A 12,500-nucleotide genomic window follows, 5' to 3' on the forward strand; every position below is an offset into this window, starting at 1 on the left:
CCCTTACTGACAACATGTCATTTCATTGTCCACCTGTTTAACAGAGTATGGCCACCAAATCATAAGGCACATGACTCTGTTTACTTAATAATTTGGTGGCAAACCAAGTATATTTTGTCATCAAACACATATTTTGATGTTTTTGAAGTCGTCTTATAGTTTTGTATGCAGTAAAAACTTCAAGACAAAAATTAGCAAAAGAAGTCCACTATGATTTTGAGAAAGCCTAAACATGATTTTAAAGTGACAATATTATTTATCCTCATAATTGGAGCCAAGGAAGGGCAATTCCTATTTTGGACAGAGACATTTTTAACAGCCATTAAGAATGGAGAGTAATAATGATAATATTGGAACTATCCAGTACTTTTTTGGCTCAAGCCATGTTGTTTTCCCTCAACTTGTCAATGCAGAGAAGTCTGGTAATGACTCTTCCCAGGAGTTACCGAGTTTCAACCAAAAATGGTTGGAACGGTATTTTATAGGGAAACCTCAAACGCTTCAACCTCAAGCAGTTGCAGTTGAAGCAGATGATCACCATAGAACATGACCTTAGTTACTCCTTCTTTAGTCTTAACATACATGTAGGCTTAATGTAACAAACCTTATTTACTATGGCTCACTTCTTTTGCAAGCTACATGTAGGGAGCCACAATCAATGACCAACACTAATCCCAATTTGATCCTAATGCTTCTTAATTAATTAATTTAGTTAAGGTTTCATTTTCGTCTAATTCGCACTATTTTTCTTTTCAATTTGACTGTGTTGCAGCTCACAGCTGTAAATTTTGAATTTATTTTGAACAGAAAGCATCTTGTTACCAGGCTACTAAAGACATGGAACATATTCGACGTCCAATGAATGCCTTCATGATCTTCAGTAAGCGTCATCGCGCTCTTGTGCATCAAAAGCACCCTCATCAAGACAATAGGACTGTTAGTAAGATATTAGGAGAGTGGTGGTATAACTTAGGGCCACAGGCAAAGCAGAAATATCAAGACCTTGCAGCGCAGGTCAGTTTAGTGTTAGATTACATTATACAAATAAAAAGTCCTCACTCAAAGGCTTGATCAAAAAGAAGTGCTAAAAATGGTGGGTCTAAAACAGGGCAACCCTAAAACCTGGAATCCGGAATCACAGGTCATTGTTTTACCAATACAGAGAGTAAAAACTATCCTGAACATTCATAAAAGCTAACCTTAGACCTAAAAACGTTTGTTTAGGCCTAATTAGGCTTAAGGTTAGCTTTTATGAATGTTTAGGATAGTTTTTACTCTCTGTATTGGTAAAACAATGACCTGTGATTCCGGATTCCGGGTTTTAGGGTTGCCCTCTAAAACACCAGTCACATTCCCCAGGTTAAGGACGGTGCCTACTAATTCAAATGTATCTTGGCCCCAATTTATGATTATGCAGGAAAGGTAAATTTTAACATTTTTCAAAGATAATTCATGAAAGAATGTTTGTAGAAAGCTCTAAAATTGAAGATTAATTATCTCTGACGAATTCATGGTTACCCCTAGTTTTCTGTTTGGATACCAAGAGTACTTACGGAGATCTACTTTCTCTGCATAGTTTTAAACCGCGCAAAAATATCCTTGTATTGTTACATGTAAGCATCACCAATAGGAAACCAGAGTATCTGAAGACGCGCAGAATGTATGCGTAATAACAATAGTAGGCACCGTCCGTAAGACCCTGCTCCACTGATGAACAACTAGGGCTTAAGCTTGCCCTCGTTTTGTATAGTGATCATAGGCTAGGAGACACCTTTGGTGTTGTTTATTTATCAGTAGGACAGTGACATGTACACCTGTGACCCGTTACCTGTGTTTCAGACCCACCAACCCAAAAACAAAGATCCAAACACAAAGCAGTACTATAAAACATAAATGTAGCACCACCACAAGATACCAACTGTTTTTAAATTATTGATATTTAGACTTACTAGCTACATGTAGGTACATGAACATGTGTATACATGTACCTCTGCATTGTTTAGACATAACCGAAAATATTGAGCTCCTACATGTACAGTTACTCAACTAAGCACTTACCGGGTATTTTCAAAGGGTTAGCTTCTATGATGCTTTGTTATAATAATTAGTTTTGCATGGCTTCATGCTTCCCTCTACTTTTTCAAGTGCTTTGTTTTCGTACCTAACCTCATTTTCCTGTATTTAGCCTATATTCAAATTCAAGACTGCAGGATGCCTTGTATTCCATGGATATTTGTCTAAATTTCTTTCTGCTACAACTAGGCATACGGACATCATACATTCACATGTACCAAAGGCAAACTGCATTTCTACAGAATTCAACTTTTAAACAGGAAGATTTAATTCTGTAAGCGAGCAGTATGTTAGGCATATGTCAATCATTATTTTGTTGGTTGAGGGTGGATTCATGCAGAGCTCGGTGTAAATTTGCACTGTAGGAGGCTCTTAACATCATTCTGTCCATACTCTTTGTCTTTCTTGGCAATGATGTGTTAAATTACTTTTATTCTCAGAAAAATCCTCTTAAGGGTTCTTTCTCTGTCTTCCTAAGATTGTAGATTATCATGTTGGATTATCAGCAACAACAGGATAGTGGCAAAGCAATGTCTTTTAGACAGCGTAGTTGTGTTTAAGGCTCAATTTAAGTGGTCGGTGTAAAAGGTAGATTTCAGCTTGCATTTTACTGTTATGCTGATTACGATTTAGCGGAACAAGCTTGTTTTTTATCAAAATCACTCTGGGATTGTTTTATGCCAAAGGATAAGTACCGGTACTACTCAGACTTAGTATTGATGTTTGATGATTTTTCCTTCATATTGATACGATTCTCAGTCAATGCAGCCGGAAGAAGCCAAAATACTAAAAAATGGTGTAACAGCGGAATAATAAATCACTCATTGAAAGGTTGAACATATAGTAGAAGCAGACATTTCGCTTGTTGCTCATATTTTTCCTCGCCCCTTCAGGGCTTGGAAAAATACTAAGCTACATGTACTTGCAAAATATCCACGCATATTATATTTTAAACCATTCAATAAGGTGTATTTACTTATCAAGTAATAACTTAGCAACTGCCTTAGCTCTCATGTCTTTCCATCATCTCAGTGGTAGGGCATCCAAAACCGTAACTGCTTTTTCTTTTCTCCTCAGGTCAAAGAGGCTCATTTCAGAGCATACCCTCACTGGAAATGGTGTACCAAAGATAGGAAAAAATCTCCAAGGAAAGGATCTGACAGATCGGAGTCTGCTGATTCCATTGGTAGGTTAGGTTAATGATATTGCTATAAGAAGTGCATGTGTAAGTGATTAGTGACCTTTATTAATACCTCTTCCTACCCGAATTCGAGGTCCGTACTGTAAGTTACGGACCGAGTTTTTTCTCGTTGATTTATGACCCACGCGCTTCGCAAGGATCGGCAACTTACAGTACAGACCGAGAAAACGAGGTTAGTAAGATATTTATTATATCTCTGTGGTTAACCGGCGCGCGGGCAAGGAAACTAGTCAAAGTGAAGTGGAAGGTTCAACTGCCACAAAGAATGCCGTGCCAAAATCCCAAAAAGTAAATCTTCTTGGCTGTTAAGTTTGAAATAGTTGCTTGCAAGATTCAAACAGTTTTCAGTACAAGTTTATGCAACAGAAATGACATGAAAAACTCGCTAGATGATGTTTTGTCAAAATTTTAAATTTAGCGGGCTGTACAGCGAGCCGTACTGAAGAATACGGCCCGCTAATTTAGCCAATTACAGGGCGCGCACTATCTGAGAGATATAATAATAATAATAATAATAATTATTATTATTATTATTATTATTATTATTGTTATTGTTGTTGTTGTTGTCACTGTTGTTATTATTTTGTTTCATAAAATTTATAGCAATAATTCATGCATAACTTATGCAATGGATCATTGCAGTTCTTTCTCAAAAATTGAGGACAATAGGATGAGAAACACTTATCTACGTAAATTGTGTACGCAACAGTTCTTTCTAAAAGGGAATTTGGTGAAATAATGGGATAAAATGAAAGTACCAAGTCACTTAAAGAGGTTTTAGTGCATGGAACCATTCAGTTATTACATGTTGGTTATAGTGTTGTGATGGGGAGCGAGGAATTTGGGCATTTTCTTACATTAATTTGTATTATTCTTTTGTGTGTTATCACAGATGGCAGTGAATTTCATGTTGTTAGCAGTGACGAACAAGAGGTACAGAGTTTTCATTGTTAACACTTTGCTTTAGCATGAATTTCTTAACTTGTAACTTTTTCTTTATGTATGCAAATTCCATTGCTGTTGTTAGTTCAAATTTTCATTGGAAATTTCCTTGTCCCAAACTGCATCTAATTAGATGCATGCCCAATTTGGAAATCTACAACCAAGGGTCCTGTTGTGAAGTCTAAACATTTTGTGTTGTTAAGTCTAAACATTTTTTATGTAAGAGAGAAACGTTTATAGATTAAATTAAACTGATGATGGCATGAGTAATGCCGAAACATGTCTTTAAAAAGTTGGTTCATGCGTTTTAAATTTATTCTGATTTTGTCATTGTCACGAAGTTATGGAATTGCTTAATTATTTTCAGACATGGACATAACACAAGAGTATCTCCTTATGGCCTAATTAAATGTGTTAACATTTTGTTTAGTAATTATATGTAAACTAAAGCTCTTGTTCTTTGTTTGTTTATCTTTTGATCTATCCATCTATTTATTTTATTTATGTACTTGTTCATTCATTTATATATTTATCTACTTTTTTTGCTTACGTGATTCACCTGCAGCAAGGACATGTCACATAGTCAAGCTTCAAACTTAATTTGAGTAACTGCATTCAAGTTAAGACACCTTTTTTGAAGCTGCTTTTCTTGTTTCCATGTTGGTTTTTCAGGGTGTATTTGATAACAACTACGAAGATGTTGCAGGTGCAAAACCAAGCCTTCGAAGTAAACGCTCACAGAGCACTCCAGCACACCAAGAAGATCACCAACTTCAGGATGTCCAACGACCATACACACCCCAGCCTCCACCTTCAACACAACATTCACTCATCGAACTTGCTCAGGTGGGCATTGTTGTTGGGAATAAAAGTTTGGGAGGTGGTAACAGCACTCGCCTTTCATTCCTGGACTTAACTCCATATGTTGGTTGAGTTTGTTGGTTCTCCACTTTGCTCCAAGCGGTTTTTCTCTGGGTACTCCAGTTTTCCCCTCTCATCAAAAACTGATGTCATCATAAATTTTGATTTGATTTGATCTACATGTACGATAAGTTGATTTGTAAGTTACCCAAGTAGAAGAACACTGGTACTCTGATATAATAACCTTGAGATTTAACAAAAAATTAATGAATAAATCTGAATTGTGATTTTTGTCATTCCATTAACAACGCACAGTCTTACCTTGTTCTACAGGTACCTCTCTCTCTTCTAACCACAAACACTTATAATCCTCCACCAATCTTGAATCCTAAAAATGTGGGTTCATATAATACATTACATCATAAAAAGTATCTTCTGTAAGTATAGACCCTTAAGATTTCAAGTTGTTGTTGTTGTTATTGTTGTCAGTTGTTTGCTAATCTTGGATGATATGCAACCAAAACGTGTAGGGAATGAGTTTATTTTACTCGCTTTGTGCTAAATAAGTTATTTTGATCATTCGGTTTCAGATGTGTTCTGAGCTTGACAATGAAAGCACTTCATCTCCAAAACCCATGGTTTCTGAGGAAAAGCCTGCCGCTACTTTCCAAGAGGCTCAAAAAACTGACACAATGTGCGATTCAGAGGATGATGATATTAGTTCCGAGGAGTTGATGTGCAATGAAAACATTGATGTCAATGACAAAGACTCTGATGATTCAGATGAAGAAGAGCTTACCAACCGGGTGTTTCCACAACAGAAGTTCTCTCCCGTACCTTTCACCAGACGCAGTCGAACGCCAGACATAGGCAAGAGAAGGTACTCGCCAGTCACATTCCCCGCAAAGAGAGCGGTCACACCCAACATTTATGAACAAATGGTTGGAAAAGGTCACTCGCACGAACTGTCAGATAATGCTTTGTCCAAACCCCGTACATCCATGATGGACCTTGGATTCAGGGAACCCAAAGGGTTTCCACATTCTAACAGGAGTATGAGTAAATGTGACAGTGGGGCATCGGTGGGTGGTCAATTTGTTCGGCCAAGGCTTCCAACATCGAAGAGTCACTCCCCTGGGCTTACTGTCAGTGGGTGTTTCCAACCAACCGGTTCAGTTTTCCGACCTCGGCAGCCCTCTGGCTGCAGTACATCCTCAAAGACACCACCATTGTCTTCCGGGAGTGCTTCTGCCAGCTCACTAGATTCATTACTGTCACAACCAGCAGTATTTCCTAGTCACATCACCAAATTTTTGTCTGAAGTGAATACAAGCAGCTCAAGAGGCAATCCAGGTTCTACCATCCAAGGGAAATCTCCAAACCACACCAAGCTTGCAGAAAACAATTCGGCCTCGATTATGTCATTTCAACACCAAGGTGATGCAGCCCAATCAAATCTTAGAAATCAAACAAATAGACAATCTGCAAATAAAACCATTACATCAAACATGCACACTGTGCCAAATGCCAGTCTTACTACCATGACAGCAACATCCGTGGCAACTTCCTTGACACCATTGACAGTTTCAGTTGCTACACACACCACTGCCCCATTTCATCATCCATTGAAAAATAAATCTGTTCTTCCAGCAAAAGACACTAAAGGAGTCCCCCTGAAGCCAATTGCCCCTCTGTTGTCTCCACCCCTCAGGGTAACTTCTCCAAGTGGTATGAACAATGGTGAAAGGTTGCTCTTAGCAAAGAAGCCAGTGCCCCTCTCTGGAATGGTGTGTGGGCAAGGATATTTTAATGCAAATCCCACTGCATTAAACACAAATCAGAGCAATGTATCTTCACTCTTACAAAATCCCTCCAAGCCGCTTCGGGGACCTTCGCCAGGACCAACTCATGCATTTCCAAGGCAACTGCCACTGTCACCAAGGCCTGTTGGACCAATTACTACCCCGCTCTCACCAAACAGACATGCAAGTCATGCAGGGATACCAAGCACAAATAGTCGGACTACGAAGACTCAAGCCAATGTGGTTCCTCTACCAGGAGAGCAGGCTGTTGCCTTTCCTGTAGATGCACAGGGTATCCAGAGAGTTCAGTCAAGTGTAAACGTTGATTCCAAAGGACAGGTTAAACCCATTCTAAAAAGGTTCATTGCGGATGGAATGGAAGAGTAAGAATTACTTGTCTTTATTACATAAATTAAGGACCGTGCCTACTAATTCAATGGTATTTTTGCGCGGTTTACTGAGTATGCGGGAAAAGCAGATCTTAACGAGTGTTATTGAAATCCAAAAAGAAATTTGGGGGTAACCACGCATTTTCCAAAGATAATTAATCAACAATATTTGTAAAAAGCTTTAAAATACAAAGCAATGTATGGCGTTCTTTTCCAAATTGAAGCCTAATTATCTCTGAAGAATGCGTGGTTACCCCGATTTTTTTTTTGGATATCATGATCACTTGCTTAGTTCTGCTTGCTCCGCATAGTTTTGACCTGCGCAAAAATATCCCTGTATTAATAAGCACCATCCATAGGAAATTCGAGTATCTCGAGATGCGCAGAAGGCATGCGCAATAACAATAGTAGGCACCGTCCTTAATGAAATGTTTGCAAATTATTAGGCGACAAACTCAAGTCATATTGACACCTTATCGTGTTCTGATCTGCTCACGTACGCATTCGAGGGGGATATATCGTACTCTCCCCTCTTTGAAGATACGTCGTTCACAAGGTTATAAAGTGAGTTACTTCAGCTAAAATAAATCCCGTTCACATTCAAAGTAGAACTCGGGAATGCTTTAAGTCTTCTTACTTCCCTGGTATGAACCCGCCCATAGTCGGCATGATTCGCGTACACGTACGCGTTTCATCACGACACTGATTTTGCAAGAGGGCAGCAAACAGTGTGAACCCTTGTTCATTATGCCGCCGAAAATTAAAGAAAGATTGAAACATAGTTAATCGAAGAACTGGTAATGAAACCCTGTGAACTTCAGTAAGGCGCCCTCGGAAAAAAAATAACATCTCTTCATCTCTGTTCGCGTGTCCTCGCCTATCAAACAAAGGTAATAAATTTCAAAAACAACCTGACCAAAATTCACGGTCGTAGTATCTTCAGTAATGATTTCTCGATAAGGACGTTGTCTTGTAACACTTGCTCGTAAAAATAGTGGACGCTCCAGTCACGCTGCTGAAATAAACTTACTTAGAGAAATTTCAGGCCGTTTGCCACAATGAAAGGCGGTGATAGGATCATTCCCAACTGGTATTGTGGTCTGGCTGAATGAGAGCTGGGTCATAAAGCGTAGTTAAAGTTGATATATGTGAATGCTACAATATTATCATATAACTGTCTTTTACAGAGTTCTATCAGAAGTGAATTTTGAACGACAGTTTGCAGAACTTCCAGAATACACGCCTTACAAAGGCCAAAGCCGAGAAGGCATACAAAGGGCGTCACCTACACGGCGTGGTCTTGTAACAGGCAGCGTGCAAAAGACTCTCGATGCTAGTGCAACGCACAAAGCAAATGCAGCTCTTGAGAGATCTTCCTTTGGCAAATCGTCAGTGGAAGAAAGCCCCACTCTGGGGTCTAGAGCAGGCAAAGCGCCAAGTCTAGATGCGCTCGCAGAAGCTGCAGCGCTTGAGCAAGGAGGCTTAAAAGAGGACGAGAGGGAGGAGAGAGGCGATAGTAGGCAACCGGAACCCAGCAGCCCTACCCTCTCCTCCCACAAGAAGTCAGTGGATCAACGACGAAGCGTGGTGATGCAGCTCTTTCAGGATCATGGATATTTTCCATCTGACGGCACCACTACTATCTTTCAGCAGCAGCACGCCGATCTTTTCCATTCCAAAGCTGCACTGCAGCTCAAGATACGAGAGGTCAGGCAAAAGATTATGCACAGTGGATCAAATAGCAAGTAAGGAACGAACTCTTGCCTCCTACAGTATGTGGCGTCATCGCTGCCATGTTAGTGGCAATCTTTTGTGTATAGCAACAACATGGCGGCGATTACGTCATCAGATTTTTGTTATTTGTGTCTACAGTCAGCTCTTGTTCACGTGGTGGCAATTCAGGAGTACAAAGCGTAGACATTAGTGTAGACATAAAGAAGTGTTCCTCACCGACATAACCATAAGAAAAGGGCACAAGTTTGTTTTTCCCGCCTGTGCTTAACCAGTGACGGCTTGTGTCGCAGCTTTCACTTGTGGAAACGTGAGAGCTCATCACATTTAAAATTGCTCGCATGACAATTTTGACGTTTTAACTTCGATTAACAGATTATAAGGTATAGTACAGTCAAATGTAAGGGTCGCGAGGTGCCATTTTAGTTGATCGGAAATGGTTGCAATTTCTTCTCCGATAGTTTGAAGTATCCGAGAGATCATCGGCTGTGTTTAGAAATAGTCGGAACTTCGGCAACGTTATTTCGATAACGGACATGAAATAAGAAGACGTTTGACTATGTTAGGGTAGCAAAAAACAACAGAATAAATCGCTGGTGGATATTTAGATTTTGACAAGGTGTGGATCCTTTTCGGTTTTATATCATTAGCGTCTTCTGCGCTAAGGAAAAGCCACTTTTTTCCAGTGGTCTATCTTCTAATAAAGCTTTTCTGAATATTTAGAAAGAGATGTTTTTGGTACAAAGCATTTTCATCAAATGCAGGTGTTTGTTTTTCTTCGAACGCAACGACTATGTTAAGTTGTTTTAACTTTTCAATTGTAATTACTTTGTGATCAGAAAATGAGAAAGTCATCTTGTTTAAAAATGCTGGATATTTCGATGCGTCTTGTCAAATTATTTACCAAGGTATAACAAGTGTTTCGAAAAATAACATTCTACAGTTTGACTTGTAGCATTTTTTTTTTTTTGCTATTGCTGCCTTCCTCTTGTTAAACCGGAGGTCATATTCTCCAGCTCTTGCATATAGGTTATTGAAAAATATAACCCGCCATATTGAGATTTGTGCTTGGACGCCATATTGGATGGAAATCGAACAATCAGTTCGAGTACTGGTTTTTCCGAACGTGGGGCCCGAGGCCCATCGGAAAACGTCGGGAAATTCAATATGGCGTCCAACAGTTATCGTTACCATAAGCGCGAGATACATGGTAGTATGGATTGTGAGCTGTACTCTTCAAGTGTGTTATTTATTGAGTTCAAAGTGTATAGTTGTAATATAATCGTGAAGGTGATTTTACGTCGGTTGTAAATAGCTTGGATATATCTCATTTTAACTGAAACTTCAGAGAATTTTGTGTTAATATGATCCGCCATAAAGTGCCAGGGTGTTTTATCACTGAAGAGTTTATATGGTTATTAATTTTAACGAATTTTATGTTATCAACATGAATGTTATGCTGGTCAGAAGCCAGAGAGAGTGATTTTGTTGCACCAGGAATAATCGAATGAGTCTTTGGGACTTAATAGAAATGAGATCAGGCTTGACCTTATGACTAGATGAAAAGCAGAACTTGCGATATTCATCTTGGTATCGGGGATGTTTTCAGTTTAAAATTAAGGGACTCTCTCTGTAAATGATGTATTTCAGCCGGATGATCGACGGATGATCCATGCATGTTAAATTTTTGGCGCGAATAAAGTCCGATTGTGTTGAGGTTTGGTTTTAAGTTTCTTTAAGAGTAGCATATCTTAAAATCAGTCAGTCCAGTTTTCCGTTGAATTTTCCCGAGTTCGGAATCTCCACTGATTCCAACAGCATAATCCTTCTTTGAAAGGTTTGCTGATTGCAGAGAAACGGCGTTCATCAATCGATCAACACACAATCGGACTCCATTCGTGGCAAACTGTTTATAGAAGGTGCGTTCGATTGACTGAATTCCGAAATAGGGATGTATGGAATAGACGTTAGAAACCCTTCATTTTTACGGAGATTCACATTAAAATTGTCAAAAACCTGCTAAAATGCTATTTTAAACATACCTTTATTTATCCTTGTTGCTTCAAAACTGAAACATCTGACATACCGTTTTAAATCATCACTCTACGTATTCTTATTCCGGAATAGGGTCAATCGAACGCACCCATACCTGCAGCACTAACATTCCAGTACTTCCCATTTAAAAAGCCGCGTCTACTTTTCTTTTAGAACCTTAACATATCTGTTAAGAAGGAACCCCATAAGTATAACGAAAGGTATTAACTTTTTGAAGCGCCATCATTTTGAATTTCTTGGGATCGGCCGCGCCTGTTGAGGTATTAAGGCGTTTAAGATCTACGACGCAACGGTAATGAAAACGCCATTTAAAATTGCAAGTTCAGGTTTATTAATCTTTTTCGTCATTATGTCGGTTTGTCTAACTCCTAAAAACTAGCGCAACATTCCAGGAATTGAATTAGGAGGTGCGGTGTTGAAGCTAAGACAGAAAATTCAAATTCGCTGCCTCGTGTTCACGTTCTCCGTAAAACTTAAGAATTGGTCATTTCACGTCGTAGATTTGCCGAAAACGTGAACGAAATGTACAAAAATGAAAAATGCACGTGCAGAGCGTGCAAAGCTATTGTTTTTGTTCGTTAAATTTGTGACGTTTTCGTTGCCGTCGCTTCGTAGATCTTAAACTCCCTATTAGGGAGCCTTAGCAACGACGACGGCAATGGCAAGAAGAAGGCGTGGTTAAATGTGAATTCGCGTTACTGTAATCGCTTCGCGAATATTCCAAGCATTTTAACGTGACAACGTTGTTGCAAACCCTCAAGAAAGAAACTAGTATGAACAACGCTCAATAGCCCATTTCCGAGTTGCTGCATGCCTCAGTTTCAAAGTGAGTCCTGGTGCACAACCATTCAAATGGAAATGAGTTGCGTATTCTTATGCAAATCAAACTCATTTCCCTTACAATAGTTGAGCACCAAGACTCACTTCGAAACCGAGACAAACAGCAACTCGGAAATGGGAAAAAATTAAAATGTATCTTCAAGCGTTGACGTTTTCCCTAAAACCTCAAATTCAAACCTCATTTCACGTTGTTGTTTTGCTGACGAAGTAGACAAAAATGAAAATGCACGTGCAGAGTGTGCAGAGGTATTCCTTTTGCTCACTAAGTATGCAAATTTGTGACGTTGCCCTCACCGTTGTCGTTGCTAAAACTCCCTATTCACCAATCCCAAGGGCCCAAATGGGCATATTGCTTTCTGTGACCCTTATCTATCCTTGACTAAATTCGCGATTTCCCGGGAATTTGTTAACTCTAAATTTTGCCAGACGGTTGAGCCCACTTTCGCGGGACAATTTGTAATCTACTTTCCATTGCCACCAGTGATGTAATCGTTTTTTTTTTTTTTACACTGGTTTACTGACGTACGGCAAAGGAAATGTTTTTTTTTACGCATGTTGTCCTCGCGGTTTTTGAGGATCGTACTGAAACTAAGATTAAGCAACAAG

At 39.2% G+C, this 12,500-nt stretch overlaps 1 protein-coding gene across 3 annotated transcripts in view; it reads left to right on the forward strand.

The window, feature by feature from the left end:
* The window catches only part of LOC138029622 (protein capicua homolog), a 21,190-nt gene that overhangs the window by 6,675 nt on the left and 2,015 nt on the right, over positions 1 to 12,500 (forward strand). For 2 of the 3 annotated variants that reach the window (XM_068877320.1, XM_068877321.1), the window contains exons 4-9: positions 808 to 1,014; positions 3,151 to 3,259; positions 4,167 to 4,207; positions 4,889 to 5,062; positions 5,668 to 7,262; positions 8,456 to 12,500. The exon at positions 8,456 to 12,500 is cut by the window's right edge and continues 2,015 nt beyond it. In XM_068877320.1, coding sequence (XP_068733421.1) covers positions 808 to 1,014; positions 3,151 to 3,259; positions 4,167 to 4,207; positions 4,889 to 5,062; positions 5,668 to 7,262; positions 8,456 to 9,017 — 2,688 coding nt within the window. In that variant the 3' untranslated portion in view covers positions 9,018 to 12,500. The remainder of the gene's footprint in view (positions 1 to 807; positions 1,015 to 3,150; positions 3,260 to 4,166; positions 4,208 to 4,888; positions 5,063 to 5,667; positions 7,263 to 8,455) is intronic. The other variant, XM_068877322.1, reaches the window with a different exon arrangement.

This window comes from Montipora capricornis, chromosome 13, assembly GCF_036669925.1.
Source record: "Montipora capricornis isolate CH-2021 chromosome 13, ASM3666992v2, whole genome shotgun sequence".
NCBI classification, from domain to species: Eukaryota; Metazoa; Cnidaria; class Anthozoa; order Scleractinia; family Acroporidae; genus Montipora; species Montipora capricornis.